Consider the following 15,379-nt stretch of genomic DNA (forward strand, 5'->3'; position numbering starts at 1 on the left):
ACTAGTGATTTTCAAAATGCAGAGATGACGTACAAATAGTTACAGAGAGCACTAAAAAACAAGCTGTTCATTTAGTTAACAAATTAACTAATGAAATTTGAATTGTTCATTTCAATAGTACACAGCATCACTTCTTATAAGACAGCATAAATTCCTTACATTTTAACTACAGATTCTGAAATTTCAGCCCAGAAGTCATTGACTACCGAGTTCAACTTGTGTAGAGCAAACTCCTAGAACAGAGAAAAAAAAAACATTCATTCAGGGGTGTAGATCACAATTTTGATGGCTAACTAAGTTAACTTAAGTTTCAAAGATCCTTCAGTTAGGGGAGCAAAGAGGCTGTAGACTTTGCTTCACTTTGGGACATAACAGTGTTAGTGCAATGTGCTTTTACAGGGCGACTCAGAGATTAACTCAGCCAGTAACCGAAGAGGTTCGTCAACATTCACAAGTAGTGAAGAGACTCAACCTTTTAAATACAAAGCCTTAGTAGTATCCGAATTATGTTACAATGCAAATGCTAGCCTAAATTTGACATTCAGAAGACTTAATTATGTCGGCAGTTCCAACAGTTAAATTTTAGTTTACAAAATACACAAAATATCATTCCTATAATGCTTACATTAATTTCAAATTGTGAAAATCTCAAGAACAGGCTACACACCGTTTTTTAAATAAATAGTGCTGCAGTCAAAGTGTTTAGCAGTGTTCCCAGATTGCACAGCATATCTTAATCCTGCTTAATTGTTTCTCTGAGGAGGAAACACTTACCTTGAGCTGTGGTTCTTTTTCATCCAGAAGAGAAATGATTCCAGCTGTTAAGTGCAATTAAAAGGAAAATGTTTAGCACGAAATATATTAAATCACTTCCAGAAGATCATGTAAAACAAAGAAGGAACTGTCTAGGCCAATAGTTACTACTGACAGGTTTACGAACCAAGACTCTTCATGTAGGCTCAGGCTTTATTTCAGGAGACACCAATATTGTTCCAAACAGGAATTTTCAAGTCTCAACTTCATCCAGGAAGAGTCAATTTTCACAAAAACAATTATGATACAGCACAAAATCCAACAAAAAAGACCAAAAAATCTATTTAAAAATTAATGCTGCATTTCAAGGGTACACGTTTGAAAAAAAAAAATCCATGATTCTCTGTGCAACACAGAAAGTTACCTGATGTCGAACAGTGCAGACAGTGTACCAGTTTCATCAGGCGTGGGTTAAATTTGCTCCACAGATACCATCATAGTAGACAGAGTACAGCTCATTATTAGAAAGATTGCTTTCAAAAGGGTGCAGTCAAAAGGGTATAGGTAAAAATACATTCGCAGGATCTCCTGACGGTGCAGGCAGGGAGCAGCTGAGCCAGACAAACCAAGAAGGCCCCAGCTATGACATAGTTGGTCTGCATTAGGTTAGTTAATCTCTGCCACAACTGTGGCAAAGGGCTACATTTGAAGACAGCTCAAGACAGCTGAAATCTCATTACCATGAAACAATTGCAGGATTGTGATGAAGTTTCTTGGACATACAAACATTTGAAGCACAATCCACAGAGCCTCATGATTTACTGACTCAAATCCTTTGGTCAGGTCAATGAATACAATGAAGGGCTCCTGGTGTAGCTCTCAACATTTTTCTTGGATTTGTCTGGTAACAACGACCATGTTCCTCTGGAAGATCTAATGCCACATTGTCTACAATGGAATTCCAGGAGGGATTTGATAAGGGTTCGCAGATGGGATTGGAGACAAAGAGCAGGGATAAAGGGAATGTGCCCTGGTTGGAAGGAATATGGGAGCAGGCGGTTACAAAGAGTCATAAACAGATTAAATGAACGAACTCTCATCTGCTAGTTTTGTTCAATGTGGAAAATGGGAGGTCATCCACTTTGGATCCAAGTCAAGCAAATAAGAATATTTTAAATCGGTGTCATAAATTCATTAATGTATATAATATTATTGGAAATTTTTTTCAAAATAGAGGTTTAGTCTGTGGGTGTGTCTTAATTGGATTAAAACCAGCTAGTCTGGGTGCTTTGCTGTATAGTAGTTTTGAGATGTGAACAATGGAGTAGAGTGCATTTGCACTTTGTTGAATTCAAGAAGGGGAGTGAAATCTGGCACCTAGCTAGCAGAGACCAAGCAATGTTTAAATTAGTAATAAAATTGGTACTACAAAAGAGGTTTTATTGTTAGAAGAGGTGGAGTTCAAAGGGGCTGGTGATATAATGAGAATTTACATTCAAAGAGATGTGCTGGGTATAACAGATAGCAGTTGTGTGTGTGCAGAGCAGAGGCATGTAACATCAAAGCCTGTAAACCTACCACTGTGTCTGCAAAAGAACCAAAGTGAAAGGAACCTCATTTTGAATTTGTACGGTGAAAATGCTTTGCCTGGTGTTTGGTTAAGTCTATAGGTTGCTGTTGCCTTAATGGAGATTAGTTTGGGAATTTGTTACAAGTTATAATAGTAGTAATTTGTAGCCATGTGTACATATTTAACTTGTGTAAATTAATAAATGGCTCATATAGTTTGATATAAAAAAACTCTTGAGAACTGATGGTTTTACGCCTGAATTCAGAGTTGCATCTCAAACATACCAAATGAAAGTATAGGTTATGACAGTTGTTTCCCTTTGGGATTTTTAAAAAAATAACTCCACTTTCCTAACTGCGGTGTCATAGCAATCCGGAAAAACTAGGAGAAGCAAAGGATGTTCTGATACACAACATCATTAAAAGCAAGCACAGATGGAAAAAGTAATCCTAATAGAATAGAACAAAGAACAAAGGAAAGTACAGCACAGGAACAGGCCCTTCAGCCCTCCAAGCCTGCGCCAATCATATTGCCCATCAAACGAAAACATTTTGCATTTCCGGGGTCCGTATCCCTCTATTCCCATCCTATTCATGTATTTGTCAAGCTGCCTCTTAAACACCGCTATCGAACCTGCTTCCACCACCTCCTTTGGCAGCGAATTCCAGACACTCACTACCCTCTGCGTAAAAGACTTTCCCCGCACATCTCTTCTAAAGTTTTCTCCTGTCACCTTAAATCTATGTCCCCTAGTAATTGACTCTTCCATCCTGGGAAAAAGCTTCTGACTATCTACTCTGTTCATGCCACTCATAATTTTGTAAACTTCTATCAAGTCGCCCCTCAATCTCCGCCGCTCTAATGAATCCTAGTTTCTCCAACCTCTCCTCATAGCTAATAATCTCCAGACCTGGTAAACCTCCTCTGCACCCTCTCCAACGCCTCCATATTTTTCTGGTAATGTGGCGACCAGAATTGCATGCAATATTCCAAGTTCTATACAGCTACAGCATGACTTCCCAGCTTTTATACTCAATACCCCTGCCAATGAAGGCAAGCATGCCATATGCCTTCCTACTTTATCCACCTGCGTTGCCACTTTCAGTGACCTGTGGACCTGTACACCCAGATCCCTCAGCCCGTCAATGCACTTAAGGGTTCTGCCATTTACTGTATAATTCCTGCCTGTATTAGACCTTCCAAAATGCATTACCTAGCATTTGTCCGGATTAAATTCCATCTGCCATTTCTCCACCCAAGTCTCCAACTGATCTATATCCCGTTGTATCCTTTGACAATCCTCTTCACTATCTGCAACTCCTCCAACCTTAGTGTCATCTGCAAACTTACTAATTAGCCCAGTTACATTTTCCTCCAAATCATTTATGTATACTACAAACAGCAAAAGTCCCAGCACTGATCCCTGCGGAACTCCACTCGTCACAGCTCTCCATTCAGAAAAGCACCCTTCCACTGCTACCCTCTGTTTTCTATGACCAAGCCAATTCTGTATCCATCTTGCCAGCTCACCTCTGATCCCATGTGACTTTACCTTCTGTGCCAGTCTGCCATGAGGGACCTTGTCAAAGGCCTTCCTGAAATCCATGTAGGTAACTTCCACTGCCCTTCCATCGTCGATCATCTTTGTCACTTCCTCGAAAAACTCGATCAAGTTAGTGAGACACGACCTCCCCTTCACAAAATGATGCTGCCTCTCACTAATACACCAAATGGTAGTAAATCCTGTCACGAAGAATCTTCTCCAATAATTTCCCTACCACTGACGTAAGGCTCACTGGCCTGTAATTTCCTGGATTATCCCTGCTACCCTTCTTAAACAATGGAACAACATTGGCCATTCTCCAGTCCTCTGGGACCTCACCCGTAGCCAGTGAGGATACAAAGATTTCTGTCAAGGCCCCAGCAATCTCCTCCCTTGCCTCCCTCAGTACTCTGGGGTAGATCCCATCTGGCCCTGGGGACTTATCCACCTTAATATTCTTCAAGACGCCTAATACCTCCTCTTTTTTGATCTCGACATGATCCAGGCTATCTACACACTCTTCCCTAGACAAATTGACCGTTAAGTCCTCTTTGGTGAATACTGATGAGAAGTACTCATTTAGAATCTCTCCCATTTCTTCTGGCTCCACACACAGATTCCCACCTCTGTCCCTGAGTGGGCCTATCCTTTCCCTGGCTACCCTCTTGCTTTTTACATATGTATAAAAGGCCTTGGGATTTTCCTTAATCCTGGTTGCCAATGACTTTTCATGATCCCTTTTAGCCCTCCTGACTCCTTGCTTAAGTTTCTTCCTACTTTCTTTGTATTCTCCACGGGCTTCATCTGTTCCCAGCCTGCCAGCCCTTACGAATGCTTCCCTTTTCTTTTTGACTAATCTCACAATATCCTTTGTTATCCAAGGTTCCTGAAACTTGCCATACTTATCCTTCATCCTAGCAGGAACATGCTGGTCCTGAATTCTTATCAACTGACGTTTGAAAGCCCCCCATATGTCAGTTGTTGATTTGCCCTCAAACATCTGCCTCCAGTCTAGATTCCTCAGTTCCTGCCTAATATTGTTATAATTAGCCTTCCCCCAATTAAGCACCTTAACCTGAGGACTCCTGTTATCCTTATCCACGAGTACCTTGAAACTTACTGAATTATGGTCACTTTTTCCGAAATGCTCCCCTACTGAAACTTCTACCACCTGGCCGGGTTCATTCCCTAATACCAGGTCCAGTATTGCCCCTTCCCTAGTTGGACTGTCTACATATTGTCTCAGGAAGCCCTCCTGGATGCACCTTACAAATTCTGCACCATCCAAACTCCTAGCACTAAGTGATACCCAGTCAATATAGGGAAAGTTAAAATTACCCACCACAACAACCCTATTGCTTTTACATCTTTCCAAAATCTGCCTACATAACTGTTTGAGAGGCCTATAGTAAACCCCCAACTTTGTGACTGCACCCTTCCTATTCCGGAGCTCTACCCATATTGCCTCGCTGCATGAGCCCACTGAGGTCTCCTCCTGTTGTACAGCTGTGATATTCTCCTCAACCAGCAGTGCAACTCCCCCACCTCTTCTACATGCCTCTCTATCCTGCCTGAAACATGTAAATCCTGGAATGTTTATCTGCCAATCCTGTCCATCCTTCAACTAAGTCTCTGTAATAGCAATGACACCATAGTCCCAAGTACTAATCCAAGCTCCAAGTTCATCTGCCTTGCCTGTTATACTTCTCGCATTGAAACAAATGCATTTCAGACTCCCAGTCCCACTGTGTTCAGTAATTCCTCCCTGCCTGCTCTTCCTCTTAGTCCTACTGGCCATATTCACTGGTTCCCAGTCATTTATTTCATCTGCTGACCTATTGCTCCCACCCCCTGCCATACTAGTTTACACCCTCCTGAGTGACACTAGCAAACCTTGCAGCCAAGATATTGGTGCCCCTCCAGTTTAGATGCAACCCCGTCCTTCTTGTACAGGTCCCACCTGCCCCGGAAGAGATCCCAATGATTCAGATATCAGAAACCCTCCCTCCTACACCATCTGTTCAGCCACGTGTTTAGCTGCACTATCTTCCTATTTCTAGCCTAACTGGCACGTGGCACAGGGAGTAATCCTGAGATTACAACCCTAGAGGTCCTGTATTTTAACTTTCTGCCTAACTCCCTGAACTCGCACTGCAGGACCTCGTCACTCCTCCTGCCTATGTCGTTAGTACCAATGTGTATCATGCCCTCTGGCTGTTCTCCCTCCCCCTTCAGAATGTCCCGTACCCGATCAGAGACATCCTGGACCCTGGCACCAGGGAGGCAACATACCATCCTGGTGTCTCTTCCATGACCACCCTGGTGTTTCTTCTATGACCACAGAAGCGCCTATCTGAGCCCCTGACTATAGTGTCCTCTATGACAATTGCTCTTCTGTGCTTTGACAACCCCCTGCTGAACAACAGAGCCAGCCGTGGTACCACTGCTCTGGCTACTGCTGTTGTTTTCCCCTGATAGGCCATCCCCCCCAACAGTATCCAAAACGGTATACCTGTTAGAGAGGGGGACAGCCACAGGGGATTTCTGCACTGACTGCCTGCCCCTTCTAGTGGTCACCCATCTATCTGTCTGTACCTTGGGTGTGACCACGTCTCCAAAACTCCTGTCTATGACGCTTTCCGCCACCTGAATGCTCCTAAGTGCATCCAACTGCTGCTCTAACCGATCCATGTGGTCTGTGAGGAGCTGCAATTGGGTACACTTCCTGCAGATGTAGTTGTCCGGGACACTTGAAGCATCACAGGTTTCCCACATCCCACAGGTGAAGCACTTCACCCCAGCAACTGCCATTTCTGGAACTATTTAATAAATTAATTTAAATCTAATAACTGCTTATTGACTCCTTATTAGCTATACGTTCCCTAGGGCTAGATTTCTACTATAAATGCTAAATTCTAAGAATGTTAGCCTTTATCACAAAGAGGTTGAAATACAAAGAGGGGAAAGTTATGCTTCAGTTGCACAGAGCCTTGGTCAGGCCACGTCAGGAGAACTGTTTTCAGTTTTGAGCACCACACCTCAGGAAGGATATGTAGGTCTTGGAGGGGGTGGGTACAGCGCAGATTCATCCAGAATGATAGTTTGGCTTAACGAGCTGCTGCTTGACCTGAGTATCTGGAACATTTTCTGATTTAATTAAAAATGTATATTGCTATTTGGGATGGGTATTGAGTGATATAGTTCATGGAATTGCTCCCACTTACATAAATTAAAGACCAGAGGGTGCCATTACATTGTACAGGAAAAACAAACAAATGCTTAATCTATGCTATCGATATAACAAAGTTTAGTTTTTTCTTGCTAATAATTACAAAGAATTATCAAAAAGATCAATCAACTATCCACTGCAGGCTCATTCCACACTGCAACGTTAAAGGCTGTTCCCCAAGGAACACCCCCCCCACCACCACCCCCCCCATCCCATTTTCTCCTCAAAATGACACCCTCAAATCCAATTCTCCTTTCCAATAAACATCACAACGCCACCTCGCTCCTTTGGCCCCAGGTCATCAAAGGTGTCTTCCACATTGCATAACTAGGGAAGCAGAGAGGGCTTTAAACTAAACAGGAGGGGGGAAAGGATCAAGCTTGGGTAGAGGTAGCAATTCAAGGTGTAGAGTCAAGTCAGGAAAGCAAAATAGTAATATGAGAAATGAGGGTCAGGTAATGGCAGGAAGAGAAAAAAACCTAAGAATACATCAACAGTCAAGGCTAGATGTTACTAAGGTAACAAAAAGACAAAACTGAAGGCTCTCTATCTGAATGCGCGTAGCATTCATGAAGTAAATGAATTGATGGCCCTCATTGAAGTGAATAAATGTGATCTGATAGCAAATACAGAAACGTGGCTGCAGGACAACAAAGATTGGGCAGTATATGACATTCAAAAAGAATAGGAAGCTAGGTAAACGTGGAGGGGTAGCACTGTTATTCAAAGAGGGCATTGGTGCAATAGTTAGAGATAACCTTGGTTCAGGAGATCAGGATGTAGAATCGCTTTGGGTGGAGATGAGGAATAGTAGGGGAAAAAAAGTCACTCGTGGGAATGGTCTACAGGCCCCCTAACAGTAGCCACAGCGTAGGACAAAGTATTCAAGAGAAAATATTGTCTGCTTGTGATAAAGGGACTGTAACAATCATGGGTGATTTTAATCTACAATTAAACTGGAAAAAAAAAATCAGATTGGCAGTAGTAGCCTGGGTGAAGAGTTCTTAGAATGCTTTTGAGATAGTTTCTTCGAGCAGCACATTCTGGAACCAACCAAGGGAGCAGGTTACGTTAGATTTGGCATTGTGTAATGTGACAGGGTTAATTAATAACCTCAGAGTAAAGGCACCCCTAGGTAGAGCGACCACAAAATGCCTGAATTTTCCATCCAGTTTGAATGGGAGAAGAATGGGTCTAAGACTAGTATCTTAAACTTAAATAAGAGCAACTATTTGGGGATGAAAGTTGAGCTAGCTAAAGTGAACTGGGAAACTAAGCTAGAAGATAGATCAATAGAGAAATAGTGGCAGACATTTAAGGGGATATTTCAGAGTATTCAGAATAAATACATTCCTATTATAAAGAAAAAATCTAAGGGGAGGACCCACAATCCGTGGTTAACTAAAGAATTTAAGGAAAGCATAAAACTTAAGGAAAAAGCATACAACTCTGCAAAGATGAGTGGCAGGACAGATGATTGGTCAGAATATAAAGAACGGCAGAGAATGACTAAAAGGTTAACCAGGAGAAAGAAACTGGAGTACGTGGGGAAGCTTGCCAGAAATGTAAAAACGGATAGCAAGAGTTTCTACAGGAACTTAAAAGGGAAAAGAGTAAGTAAAGTGAGTGTCGGTCCTCTAGAGAGTGACAGTGGGGAATTAATAGTAGATAATAAGGAAATGGCGGAAGAAATGAACAAATATTTTGCTAGTGTGTTCGCTATAGCGGATACAAAAAACATTCCAGTAATAGCTGCAAATCAGGAAGTGAAAGGGAGAGAGGAACTTGGTGAAATTGAAATCACTAGGGAAATGGTACTGAGCAAATTGACGGAGCTGCAGGCTGGCAAGTTTCCAAGTCCTGATGGACGACATCCTGGGGTTTTAAAAGAGGTGGCTAATGAGGTAGTTGATGTGGTGTTAATTTTCCCTGGTGTAATATTCACTAGATTCTGGAAAGGTTCCATTGGACTGGAAAGTAGAAAATATAACCCCTCTATTCAAGGGAGGGAGGGAGGCAGAAAACAGGCCAGTTAGCTTGATGTCTGTCGTGGGGAAGTTGTTAGAAACGATCATTAAGGAGTTTATAGCTGGGCACTTGGAAGAGCTTATGGCAACAGGGAAGAGTCAGCATGGTTTTGTGAAAGGAAAATCATGTTTAACCAATTTATTGGAGTTTTTTGAAGGACTAACATGCGCTGTGGATAAATGGGAGCCTGTAGAGGTACTGTACTTGGATTTCCAGAAGGCATTTGCTAAGGGGCCACATCAAGGGTTATTAAGGAAAATAAAAGTGCATAGTGTAGGGGGTAACATATTAACAAGGATAGAAGATTGGCTGGCTGGTAGAAAGTAGAGAGTATGCACAAATGAGTCTTGTTCGGATTGGCAGGATATGTTGAATGGAGTCCCACAGGAATTTGTGCTGGGGCCTCAGCTTTTTACGATTTACATCAATTACTTAGATAAGGGGGGGGTGAAGACATGGTAGCTAAATTTGCAGATGACACAAAGATAGGTAGGAAAGAATGTTGTGAAGAGGACATGAGGAGGTTGGATATAGATAGGTTGAGTGAGTGGGCAAAGACCTGGCAAATGGAGTTTAATGTGGGAAAATGAGAAGTTGTTCACTTTGGCAAGAAGAACAAAAAAAACAGAATATTACTTAAATGGAGAATGGCTGCATAATTCTGAGGTGCAGAGGAATCTAGGTGTTCTAGTACATGAGTCACAAAAAGTTAATATGCAGGTACAGCAAATAATTAAAAAGGCTAATGGAATGCTGTCCTTTATTACGAGAGGGACTGAACATAAATGGATGTTGTGTTTCAGTTATACAGGGCACTGTTTTAAAATTAGGGCTGCCCTTTTAGGAAAGAGATGAGGAGAATTTTTTTTCTCTGAGGGTTGTGTGACTTTGGAATTCTCTGCCTCAGAATGTGGTGGAGGCAGGGTCATTAAATATTTTTAAGGCAGAGGTAGATTGATTCCCTTGCCAACAAGAATCTAAGGTTATCGGGGGTAGATGGAAATGTGGAAATCGAAACACAAGATCATCAGCCATGATCTTATTGAATGGCAGAGCAGGCTCGAGGGGCCGAATGGTCTACTCCTGTTCCTATTTCTTATGCTTTTGTGTGTCATGACCTCCCATATCATGCCCATTTCTTCCACAACTCCCTATCTAAACCCCTCCTGTCCGGCTTCTATCCTTCTGACAACACCATCACAAATGGCATCCTGTGACAGGGATGCATTATTCCTTCTTGACCACTCTGATGCATCTGACAGTTGATCATCACATGCTCCTCCATTGCCACTTCTCCATTGTCTATCTCCAAGGAGTTGGATTGAATGGTTCCAGTGTTACCTATCGAAACAAAGTTGACATCACCAGCAATACTATTCCCATACCCACAATGTTATCTCAGGAGAGCCTCAGGGACCTTGGCCCCCATCTTTAAGTCATCTATCTACCTGCTACCGCTGGGTGACACAATCAGATCATAAGTATGTAACTCACTTTAATCCATGACAATCCATCAGATTGCCTGCTCGACATTAATCATAGGTGAAGTGTTTTCCAACTCAAAATAGGAGACATTGCCATCATACTTGATCCTGCCATAAACTTCATTTTCTTGCTGAATTTGAACCAAGAGGTGTGAAACCTTGGCACTCTGCTCACCCGAGAGTTGAGGTTTAAACCCCATGTCCTAGCCATCAGCAAGGCCCCTTACTCTCACCTGTGCAAAGTTCCCTTCCTCTGCCCGAAAATCAGTTCTTTTGCTGCTGAAACCCTGATCAATGTCATTCTTTTGCAACCCACCACCACACCCACAACTCAATTTTACTAATGTTCTCTTTGTTAGCCTGTTCCACTCCAAAAACTCTAACTGGTCCAAAACTTGAAAAACAATTATCCGTCATCCACTAAACCCCATTTACCCATTTTTCCAGCCCTTACTATCTTACATTGAGAACCAATACAATAAAATTTTAAATCTTGTCCTAGTCTTCAACTCCCTGCAACCTATATATCATCCCACACCCTTCAGCTCCCCAATTCTCACCATTTGTGCATTTGCCCGTCTTCCTTCACCCTATCTTTGCACTCACTCGGCTCTATTGTGTGGAAGTCTAAACTCCTTTGCCTTTCCTGCTCACTATCTTCACAATTTTTCTTCAAAGCTCTTTTCTTCGACCAATCTTTCAATCACTATACCGTATTGTCACTGGATTGGCAATCCAGAGATGCAGGGTAATGCTTTGGAGGCCCAGGTTCAAATCCCACCACGACAGATGGTGGAAATTGAATTCTATCAATAAAAATCTGGAATTAAAAGTCTAATGCTGACCATGAAACCATTGCCAATTGTTGTAAAAACACATCTGGTCCAGTAATGACCTTTAGGGAAAGGAAATCTGCCGCCCTTACCTGGTCTGGCCTACATGTGGCTCCAGACCCACAGCAATATGGTTGACTTTTAAATATCTTCTGAAATGGCCTAGCAAACCACTCGGTTGTATCAAACCACTAGGATGCCTATAAGGATTGAAAGCGAATGTACCACCTGGCATCAAGTTAGGCACTGGAAATGACAACGGCAAACTCAACCCTGTCGACCTTGCAGTCCTCCTTAGGCTTTTGCCAAAATTGGGAGAGCTGTCACACTGACGAGTAAAGCAACAGCCTGACATAGTCATAGTCATGGAATCATACCTTATGGATCATATCCCAGACACCACCATCACAAGGTACACCCTGTCGCACCAGCAGGACAGACCCAGCAGAGGTGGCAGCACAGACCCAGCAGAGGTGGCAGCACAGCGGTATACAGTCGGGAGGGAGCTGCCCTGGGAGTTCTCAACATTGACTCCGGACCATATGAAGTCTCATAGCATCAGGTCTAACATGGGCAAGGAAACCTCCTGCTGATTAGCACACACCAAACCCACCCCCCACTTGCTCAGCTGATGAATCAGTGCTCCTCCATATTAAACACTACTTGGAGGAAGCACTGATAGTGGAAAGGGTTCAGAATGTAGTCTGGGTGGAGGACTTCAACGTTCATCAGGAGTGGCTCGGTAGCACCACTACTGTCTGAGGAAGCCGAATCCTAAAGGACATAGCTGCTAGACTAGGTCTGCGGCAGGTGGTGAGGGAACCAACAAGAGGGAAAAGCATACTTGACCTCATCCTCACCAACCTGCCTTTGCAGGTGCACCTGTCCACGACAGTAAGGGTAAGAGTGACCACTGCACAGTCCTTGTGGAGCCGAAGCCCCATCTTCACATTGAGGATACCCTCCCTTGTGTTGTGTGGTACTACCGCCATGCCAAATGGGATAGATTCTGAACAAATCTAGCAACTCAAGACTGGGCATCCATGAAGCACTGTAGGCCGTCAGCAGCAACAGAACTATATTCAACCACAATCTGTAACCTCATGGCCTGGCATATCCCTCACTCTACCATTACTACCAAGCCAGGGGATCAACCCTGGTTCCGCATGCCAGAAGCAGCACCAGGCATACTTAAGAAGTGAGGTGTCAAGCTGGTGAAGCTGCAACTCAGGGCTACTTGCGTACCAAACAGCATAAGTAGCATACAATAGACAGAGCCAAGCAATTCCACAACCAACAGGTCAGAGCTAAGCTCTGCAGTCCTGCCACATCCAGTCATGAATAGTGTTGGACAACTAAAAAAGTCATTGCAGGAGGAGGCTCCACAAAAATCCTCATCTTTAATGATGGGGGTGGGAGGGCAGCACATTCGTGTAAAAAAATAAGTCTGCCCTTGACATTGAGGCTGCATTTGACTGAGTGTGGCATCAGGAACCTTAGCAAAAAACTGGAGTCAATGGGAATCAGGGGGAAAAAATCTCCGCTAGTTGAAGTTAAGATAGTTTTGGTTGTTGGCAGTCAATCATCTCAGTTCCAGAATATCACTGCAGGAGTTCTTCAGGGTAGTGCCCTCAGCCCAACCATCTTCAGCTGCTTCGTCAATGAACTTGATTCCATCATAAGGTCAGATGTGAGGATGTTCGCTGACAATTGCACAATGTACAGCACCATTCACAATTCCTCAGATAATGCAGCAGTCCCTGTCCAAATGCAACAAGACTGGACAACATCTAGGCTTGGGCTGACAAGTGGCAAGTAACATTCACACCACACAAGTGCCAGGCAATGGCTATCTCCAACAAGAGAGAATCTAACCATCGCCCCATGACATTCAATGTCATAACCATCGCTGAATCCTCCACTATAAACATCCTGAGGGGTTACCATTGACCAGAAAATGAACTGGACTAGCCATATAGCTACAAGAGCAGGTCAGAGGCTAGGAATCCTGCAGCGAGCAATTCACCTCCTGATTCCCCAAAGCCTGTCCACCATCTACAAGGCACAAGTCAGGAGTGTGATGGAATACTCTCCACTTACCTGGACAAGTGCAGCTCCAAAAACACTCAAGAAGCTTGACACCATCCAGGACAAAGCAGCCCACTTGATGGGCATCCCATCCACAAACATTCACTCCCTCCACCACCAACGCACAGTGGCAACAGTGTGTACCATATACAAGACGAACTGCAGGGGCTCACCAAGGCTCTTCAGAGAGCACTGTCCAAACCCACAACCACTACCACCTAGAAAGACAAGGGCAGCAGACACATGGGAACACACCACTGGAAGTTCCCATCCAAGCCACTCACCACGCTGACTTGGGAATATATCGTCGTTACTTCACCGTCGCTGGGTCAAAATCCCAGAACTCTCTCCCCATCAGCACTGCGGATGTGCCTACACCACATGGACTACAGCAATTCAAGGCGGCAGCTCACCACCTCCTTCTCAAGGGTAATTAGGGATGGGCAATAAATGCTGGCCTTGGCAGTGATGCCCACATCCCGTGAATGAATAAAAAGAAATCACTGCTCCTGACCTGTGCACCTGTGGCTCACTGCTCATTCTCCTATCTTTCAATATTTACTATGTTAAAGTTGCTAAATAAATCGAAGTTTCCTGTTTCTTATGATCTTACGTTGCACACTCACTCCCAATCATTCAATTAACATTGAACTATTAGTGTGCCTCATTGCATCGCTCCCTTATTGATTTTGGTTCAGGAACAATCATCTTATTTCTGGCATTTCCATGGATTTAACAAGAGTGAGATGACCGCACATATCTGCCCTCCCTCCACTGCAGCTCTCCCTATCAAAAAAGCTGCTCATATAATATTTCCTTGGATTAACTGGCCTCATACTATATAAACCCAACAGCACCTTAAGGGCCTGGAGCCAGTTTCAGCAACACATGCATCCCACTCACACTCACTGCTCTGCTTTTAGGGACACTGAGCACATACGGTGCTGGTATTACACTCGGCTTGATTTCCTAGCGAGAGCCACGCTCTGCTCCTGTCTACAGTCCTTCAGCATTACAGCAAAACAACAGATTATAATTCAAGCCTGACGGGGGGGATGGGGGAGAGGGGGCGATGGAAGCGGCTGAAAGTGGCCCCGGGACCGGCAGGGTTTCCAAGTGGCCGCTCTCAGGCCTCAGTGACTCAGCTACTCGGTGCCGGGTAACGGCCAACACAAGGCCCAGAAACAGCACCTCCGACTGGGTCAACGGCGGGGAAGGAAACTGAGAGTCCCCGGCCGGCGAGAAGCTTCATTCGCCTTCGTGGGGACCGGCGCTCTTAAAGTAACTCACCGGCCGAAGTGATCATGTTGGAGCCGCGGATGAAGCTCACTCTCCGGGGTCGCTGTTGTCCGGTCTCGGTCTCGGTCTCGCGCCGTAGCCACCACACTGACTCAGTGATTCTCACTGAATACCTCCGCGAAGCCGGGCCGAAGTGAAAGGTGGGAGGGGGGGGGCCTCGCACGGCATCGCTCCGCCCCTCACTTCGTCCACTACGCGCCTGCTCCTCCAACCATAACAATGTACTGCAATGAAGTAGCTGCTAATTATTATTAGTTTTTTAAAAAGTGCATTTTAAATAAAAAAAATAAAGTTATTTTCAAATTGTATGCCCTCTCTGCCTTTTTTTTTCTCTAAAAGGTAGGCATTTTGTTAGGCAGCTCAGTTGAAGCCCAGTGTTGTTGGGCCTCAGGTTGTCCCCAGTGCTTCAGTCAGTGGCTGCAGAGCGGAAATCTCCAACAGCGGGAGAGTTTCCATGGAAATGTACAACGGGATATGTCAGAAAAGGACTCTGGCAATAACTTAAAAATAAAATAAGGCCGAACTCCAGTTGATAGCTAACTGGCTATGCTG

The 15,379-nt window shown here is 44.0% G+C and overlaps 1 protein-coding gene across 1 annotated transcript in view; it reads right to left on the reverse strand.

The window, feature by feature from the left end:
- psmd1 (proteasome 26S subunit, non-ATPase 1) overlaps positions 1 to 15,007 on the reverse strand; it is a 118,547-nt gene extending 103,540 nt beyond the window's left edge. The window contains exons 1-3 of the mRNA XM_078563988.1: positions 14,819 to 15,007; positions 775 to 818; positions 160 to 233 (exon numbers count right to left, since the gene is read on the reverse strand). Coding sequence (XP_078420114.1) covers positions 160 to 233; positions 775 to 818; positions 14,819 to 14,834 — 134 coding nt within the window. The 5' untranslated portion in view covers positions 14,835 to 15,007. The remainder of the gene's footprint in view (positions 1 to 159; positions 234 to 774; positions 819 to 14,818) is intronic.
- Positions 15,008 to 15,379: the final 372 nt, after the last annotated feature.

Source organism: Cetorhinus maximus, chromosome 19 (assembly GCF_964194155.1).
Source record: "Cetorhinus maximus chromosome 19, sCetMax3.hap1.1, whole genome shotgun sequence".
NCBI classification, from domain to species: domain Eukaryota; kingdom Metazoa; phylum Chordata; class Chondrichthyes; order Lamniformes; family Cetorhinidae; genus Cetorhinus; species Cetorhinus maximus.